The sequence below is a fragment of the Chiloscyllium plagiosum genome, unplaced genomic scaffold, assembly GCF_037043375.1.
Source record: "Chiloscyllium plagiosum isolate Xiang-an unplaced genomic scaffold, Cpla_swu_hap1 HiC_scaffold_1, whole genome shotgun sequence".
In the NCBI taxonomy this organism is placed as follows: domain Eukaryota; kingdom Metazoa; phylum Chordata; class Chondrichthyes; order Orectolobiformes; family Hemiscylliidae; genus Chiloscyllium; species Chiloscyllium plagiosum.
In genome coordinates this window covers 167,237,787-167,245,523 of record NW_028270139.1, presented here as the reverse complement: position 1 = coordinate 167,245,523, position 7,737 = coordinate 167,237,787, and the positions used below count along the sequence as shown (strand labels likewise).

The window sequence follows — 7,737 nt, the reverse complement described above, 5'->3', positions numbered from 1 at the left end:
TGACGTTCTTGAGACACAACATCAATCATAGAAGGTTGACCCTGAGGAACATAAAGACGGAGGCCATTTAGGAATTTCCATTACCAACCTGATTTTTGGGACTAAGTGGATTCTACCGGAAGTTTGTTGCAAACGTCAGAAATGTAGTGGTACCATTAACAGAGTGGCTGAAGAAGAACACAACGTTTCGGTGGATAGAACAATGCCAGGTGTCATTTGACAATTTAAAAGCAGTATTAATCACTGCACCAGTTGTAGCTTCACCAAACATTTTGAAACCTTTCAAAGGTGCAATTGATGCTGGCGACATAGGAGATGGAACTGTACTGCTACAGGAAGGTTATGATGGAATTGAACTGCCAGTTGGTTACTTTTCAAAGAAACTCTAAACCCACCAGAGAAAATAATCAATGATCGAAAAGGAATAATTGAGTTTGGTACTGGCCTTACAACATTTTAATGTTTATGTTACAAACAATGTGTTGGAGATGGATCACAATCCTCTTACATTCTTGGAAAGCTTTAAACAATATGAGACTATTTCATTGGAGTCTTATATTCCAGACTTTTAATTTACAAATTGTACATGTTGCTGGTCATAAGAATGTAATCACAGATGTGTTATCGCAGATTTAATGGATAAAGTATAGATAAGATTGAACAGGTACCAATGTTTATGCATGTGCAGAAGTTAATATGAACTTTAGATTCATGTCCTATGTATTTCATGGTAATAGGGATAAGAAATAGAAACAAAAATGAGAATATCTTTTCATTGTGATGGTTCTTTTTTTCTTAAGTGGGGAGGTGTTATGAAATTGAAGGCATGTACTGTACCTTTAAGAGAGAGTGAACACTGGCAAGCACCTGTCAGGCACAGAGTGTATTGGACAATTTGAAGATGTAACATTTGGGCTGTAACTTAGATACTTGACTTGTTTTCACAGCCGTTTGAATATAACCAATCAGTTTAAATGATGCCCCAAGACACTAAAACCCAATCGAATTTGAATTTTACTGTTTTGACAACATCAAACCAATGAGACAATCCGATGTTTTGGGGTATAAAAAGCAGGCATTTTGGACAGTTAGCCAGAGAATGAGCATCGTCTGCCATTGTCAGACAGCCTGCCCAAAAACTCTCTAAAAAGTACCTTCTTCCATTTGGAACCTCTGTGAAGCAGAAGACTGAAGATGACCCAGGGAGATCTACAAACAGAGAGGGATCGAGACAGCTGTCTGGTTTTGAAAACTGATTTACTGTAAATTTAATAGGAGCTTTATAAAATCAATATATTGTTATAGAGTGGGAGGGAGGTAACAAATCTTTCAGACAAAGGAGGCTTGGAGTTGTAAATAGTTGTTGTTTAATGTGCATTTTTAAAGTTGGGGTATAAAATTGTTATTTTTTTTCTTTAAATAGTGGAATTTGGGGACCTTCTCTGTCACTCATACTTTAACAGATTATAAGGTGAGGTAAGCTTTTCTGTGTGTTTGGTTTAATTAGCAGAAGGGTTCACCGCCGTATCGTAACACTATAAACACCCACCCTCCTTCAACAATCAGGTGCGATTCTTTCATTTACTCAATCTTTAAAATGAATTTCAGAAATTGATAAATGTCTTCATAGGCCATTAATTCATCTTCCATCTTTGTAGCTATACTCTGTATGTTCTTTGCAGCTTCAGTCTTGCTTCCTTTTGTAAGATCTACCGAACTCCTTGTGATAGAGTAGATATTTGTTAGCATTATGATTGCAGAAAGAAGTCCTGATATAGCTCTGACAATAGTGGATAATAGGGGAAGTGATCCAGAAAGCAGCTCTTGAATGCTTTCGGTTTTCTGGCTCACTGATGTTACCTGCCTGGCTGTGTTAGACAATTGAACGGTTATCGGCTCCTCAAGAACTGAAACATCTCCACCTTTCTCGCTGCACTTTACTGCACCGCAGCTTTCAGTTAGAAAGTCTGACATTTGTTCACTAGACTTATGTTTCGTGATTTCTGCTTGTAGGTTATGGCTCCAGGATTTAATTGCACCGCAAATCTTGTGTAAATACTTAGATACCAGCTTACAACATTCATTGTATTGATTTACAATTTCATCAACTCTTTTTTGTTTGATGGATTGTCCAACTGACTCGGTGACATCAGCTGTAAAATTGGTAGCAGCACCAGTTGCACTCACCCCAGCTCCCACTGCACTGAGACCCAGCGATGCACCTGAAGTAAAAGGACTTGCAATGAGTCCTGTAACGGACAGAACCCCGCCGACAATCGCTGCTGAGGTCCCGGTGATGCTTGCTATGGTAGCCCCTCTGTGGTACTCATCAATGATTTCTGCAATTTCTTTCAGTTCTTTTATGTGTTCTTGTGTCTGATCCCTCCAGTCTGGGAACTGTTTGACAAACAGCTGGCAATCCTCATTGTGCTTTTCCAGTTCTGTTTTCAGCTGTATCCTGTTAAGATCAGATGGATTACTTCAGATTATTTCCCAAGTCACTGTAATTAAACATAGAAACAGAGACGACAGGTGCAGCAGTAAGTAATTCATCCCTTCAAGCCTGCACCACCATTCGATATGATCATGCAATCTAAATATCCCATTCTTGCGTTCTCTCCACACCCCTTGACCCCTTTAGCCGAAAGGGCCACATCCAGCTTAAATATATCTAAAGAACTGGCCCCAACATCTTTCTGTAGGAGAGAATTCCACAGGTTCACAACTCTCTGAGTGAAGAAATTCTTCCTCATCTCAGTCCTGGATGGGATTACCACTTATTCTCAGACTGAGGTCTCTAGCTCTGGACTTCCCCAACATTGGGAACATTCTTCTCGCATCTAGCCTGTCCAGTTCCATCAGGATTTTATATGTTTCTCTGAGGTCTCCCCACATTCTTCTAAATTCCAGCGAATAAAGGCCCAATTGATCCAGTCTTTCCTCATATGTCAGTCCTGTCATCACGGGAATCAGTCTGGTGAACCTTTGCTGTACTCTGTTGATAGTAATAATGTCCTTCCTCAGACTGGGAGACCAAAACTGCACACTATAGTATTACTATACTATACAACAAGGTGTGTATACTCAAGGCCCTGCAGCAAGACTATGAAGGAGAGCATGCCATTAGCTTTCCTCACTGCCTGCTACACCTGCATGCCAACCTTCAGCGAGTGTTCTACCATGTAACCCAGGTCCCGTTACACCTCACCTTTTCCTAAACTGTCACCATTCAGGTAATAACCTACCTTCCTGTTTACTGAATTACCGAGGAAGCACAAACTGATCTTTACAACAAGAATCCAGCTCTCAACAGCTAGGTCAGACTGGGGCTTGAATGGATGAATGAATGGTGATTAAAGAGGCAAAAAGTCTGAGGGGAAATGGCAATAATTGACAGTGTGAGGGGAGAAGTGACAATTGAACAACGTAATGAAAGGGTAAAACTAATCATAAATGGAAAACATAACCATATATTTTCTAACCAACCTGTCCAGCTATATTGTTACATATCTCTGGAGCAGAGGGGACAGGAAATAAGGCTTCCTGGCTCAGAAATAGAGACACTACCTCTAAGCCACAAGAGCATGAGAGATCTGATAATTTTTTTTAGCAACTTGCTCAGAGATGCTATTACATGTCTCTGGAGTAGATGAGACATGCTTCAGAAGTCCATACAATTATCACTGTGCCACAAGAGATCATAATCAAAGGGAAAAGGAGAATTTAGATCATTATTGATCAATGATCAGTAGTTAGCTGTAATCTTATTGACATGGACACCTTCTAACCATGCCAATTCAATGGTAACTCATGTCTGTGAGACAGAAAACCCATGGGTTCACTTCAGAGACTTGTACATAAACGTGTTCCCAATACAATGGAGGGACCTCTTTCTTGTTGTTAATGCTATCTTTCAGATGAAACTACAGTCTATTGTAGATTTAGGTTTTTACATTTGTCAGTAATATTTCGTGATGGTATTTCTTATTAAAAACTAGCAAAGATGACTAAATGATTGATAATGAAGGAGAGTAAAATAGCTAGAAGAATAAAAACAGATGCCAAGACTCCTTCGGCAAAAGTGCATCATTAATCAAGCTGCCCTCTATCACAAGCCATCACAAATTTGTAACTGCCCAATTAAACCACTATCAATTTCCCTGACTGGCTGTTATTCAGGACAAAAGTAATTCACACCAGTCAGTAACAGGAAAGTAATTCTCTTTGTTGTAGACCAACTTATTCTTCAACAAATGGCAAAAGAAAATCACTAATTATTATAGAAATTAACAGGAGTTCCTCAGGGTAGTGTCCGAGGCCCAACCATCTTCAGCTGATTCATCAATGACCTTCCCTCCATCATAATGTCAGAAGTGGGGATGTCACCAATGATTGCACAATGTCCAGCACCATCGTGACTCCTCAAATATTGAAACAGTCCATATTAAGGTGCATAAGGATCTGGACAATATCCAGGCCTGGGCTGACAAGTAGTAAGAGCTGAAAATGTGTTGCTGGAAAAGCGCAGCAGGTCAGGCAGCATCCAAGGAACAGGAGAATCGACGTTTTGGGCATAAGCCCTTCTTCAGGAATGAGGAAAGTGTGTCCAGCAGGCTAAGATAAAAGGTAGGGAGGAGGGACTTGGGGGAGGGGCTTTGGAAATGCGATAGGTGGAGGGAGGTCAAGGTGAGGGTGATAGGCCGGAGTGGGGTGGGGGCGGAGAGGTCAGGAAGATGATTGCAGGTTAGGAAGGCGGTGCTGAGTTCGAGGGATTTGACTGAGACAAGGTGGGGGGAGGGGAAATGAGGAAACTGGAGAAATCTGAGTTTATCCCTTGTGGTTGGAGGGTTCCCAGGTAGAAGATGAGGCGTTCTTCCTCCAACCGTCGTGTTGCCATGGCCTGGCGATGGAGGAGTCCAAGGACCTGCATGTCCTTGGTGGAGTGGGAGGGGGAGTTAAAGTGTTGGGCTACGGGGTGGTTGGGTTGGTTGGTCCTGGTGTTCCAGAGGTGTTCTCTGAAACGTTCCACAAGTAGGCGGCCTGTCTCCCCAATATAGAGGAGGCCACATCGGGTGCAGCGGATGCAATAGATGATGTGTGTGGAGGTGCAGATGAATTTGTGGCGGATATGGAAGTGTCCCTTGGGGCCTTGGAGGGAAGTAAGGGGGGAGGTGTGGGCGCAAGTTTTGCATAGGTTTAGGGTAAAAAGGGAAAGATTTAAAAGGGACCTAAGGGACAACTTTTTCATACAGAAGGTAGTGCATGTATGGAATGAGCTGCCAGAGGAAGTGGTGGAGGCTGGTGCAATTACAGCATTTAAAAGGCATCTGGATGGGTACATGAATAGGAAGGGTTATGGGCCAAGTGCTGGAAAATGGGAGTAGATTAGGTTCGGATATCTAAATGAGTTGGACCAAAGCGTCTGTTTTTGTGCTGTACAGCTCTATGAGGGAAAAATATAGACAACGAAAAAGAATTCTGTGCATCAAAGTTCAGATGACAAGAGGGTTCTGAGTTGCTTCTCACAGGTCTTTTGGTTCTTTAGCCAAAATAGGAGAGAAGGTGGTGCAATGGTAACAGAAACTTTCAATCAAGAGCTACTCAAGGGCTACTACATCAACATTTGTACTTACCACAGCTCTTCTGGAATGGACTCATCATCTGTGAAAAGAACTAAATCAATATTAGCAGATTTTAACAATACCAGAGTCAATGTGGGCTTCCTATTAGTAGGGTGCACTTTCCCAAGAGATCTACAGCCGAAAACTAGCTGCCTGACCCGCTGTGATCTCCAGCATGTCTTGTTTCCAGGAATTGCTGGAAATTTTTATTGTAACCCAAACCTTTTCTCTTTGGCATTTGTGTATAGGAAGTTTCAAATGAGGAAGGGTTATGCTGGGAACTGTGACTTTCTTCAGCCATAGGCACTGTCAAGTGCAACTAACTGAATATGTGCAAGATAAAATCAATTAACCTTTTTATTTATAATTCCTCTCTTCAATTTAAAACATGAACCTTGTGGCCTATCTCCTTCCTTACAAATGTTGCAATCTCCTCCAATCATACAACCCTGCAAACTCACTGTATACCTCTAATTCTGGCCTTATGTGCATTGCTGCATTTAATGGCTCCCACAGCTATCAAAACTTTGAACTCTGAAATTCCTAATTTAAATCTCTCCACCTCGATTCTCGTTCCTCCTTTAAAATGTTCCTTAAGTGAAACCTACCACGTTGTTCAAACCTTTGGCTACCTGATTTATTAAGCGTGTCCAACAGATTATGAGACATGGCTAGCGTGAGTGAAGAGAGTTGGCTTGCTTCCCACTTATTGTGGGTTACCCTTGCTTCCCACTTTCACTAGCAACAATGGGAAAAGGAGAACCCAATCTGCAGTCTTCCCCTGTCTCACTACAGGGTATGTCTGTAGCTGTGCCTCATCACAATCAGCACAGTGGCCTCCTTCCGTGCAGTCAACATTTCTATAGTTTCCTGAAATATTCTGAATGACTGAAGTGGAGGAACGTGCAATAGGGGGAGAGGATGAGGAAAGGAGAATATGGGGGCCAGAATTGCTATGATGGGTTGAATGGCCTTCTTCTGTGCAGTAATGAGTTAGTCGTTTCTGGATGAGTTTGGCCCTGCAGCACATCCTGAGTATTTTGGGATGCGTATGATCTGGGTTTGGTAACCATCTGTCCCATTGACTTTCTAATATCATTTTGATTTGAGTAGCTATCTGAGCCACCCAACTTAATCCCATTTCCCAGCACATCGTCTGTATCCCCGGAGACGGTGTATCGGAGGGTTTCCACTTCGACCACATTTCCCGACCCTTGTCTGACCGGGAAAGATATACAAATGCTGGGAGATGAGCTAAGTGTGGGACTTTAGGCAAGTGGGAGTGGCAAACCTAGCTGTGTCCTACAAGGGACTGCTTTGTGACTGAGGTGCAGCCAGTTGGATCTAAGAGCCTGCCCGATGAAGGGGTATGCTCCTCCTCTCAGGGAGCAGTCGACTGTCTGCAGGAAGTGTGTCTGGCAGCAGCTCCTTTCAGACCACGTGGATTGGTTGGATGGGAGTTGGAAGAGTTGATGAGCACACAGGAGACAGAGAGTGTGATAAATACCAGCTTCAGGGAGGTGGTCACACCATAGGTACAGTCAAGTAGATGGGAGAGTACCGGGGAGGTAGGTAGGTAGTGTGGTTTTGCCCTTCCCGAACAAATATCCCTACTTGCGTGGGGAGTGGTGCAGATAGCCTCTAAGGGGAAATAACAGCAGCAGCCAGCTCTCTGGTACCCCGACTGGCTCAGCTGTAAAGCAAGGTATGGTAAAGTCCAAGTGAGCAATTGTGACAGGGGACTGTCCAAGCAGACAGGCATTTCTGTGGCTGTGTGCGAGACTCCAGGTTGAGGTGATGTGGTGCCAAGGTCAAGTTGCAGCAAATTCTCAAAGGAGTTGCAGCCAAAGATTATTGAACACATTGATACCAACATGATAGGTAGAAAAAGGGATGAATGAATATGGGGAGTTAACGCAGGAGGTTGAAAAGCAGGAGTAATCCCTGGATTACCCCTGGTGCCATGTGCTAGTTAGAATAGGATAAGGCAGGTGAATGGATGGAGAATGTGAGGACTGCAGATGCCAGAGAACAGAGTCGAGAGTGTGGGGCTGGAAAAGCACAGCAAGTTAGGCAGCATCCGAGGAGCAAGAGAATCGACGTTTCAGGCAAGAGC

At 43.0% G+C, this 7,737-nt stretch overlaps 1 protein-coding gene across 1 annotated transcript in view; it reads right to left on the bottom strand.

Moving 5' to 3' along the window:
• Positions 1–434: 434 nt before the first annotated feature.
• The window catches only part of LOC122548554 (apolipoprotein L2-like), a 147,710-nt gene continuing 140,407 nt past the window's right edge, over positions 435–7,737 (bottom strand). The window contains exons 5-6 of the mRNA XM_043687403.2: positions 5,634–5,661; positions 435–2,458 (exon numbers count right to left, since the gene is read on the bottom strand). Coding sequence (XP_043543338.2) covers positions 1,582–2,458; positions 5,634–5,661 — 905 coding nt within the window. The 3' untranslated portion in view covers positions 435–1,581. The remainder of the gene's footprint in view (positions 2,459–5,633; positions 5,662–7,737) is intronic.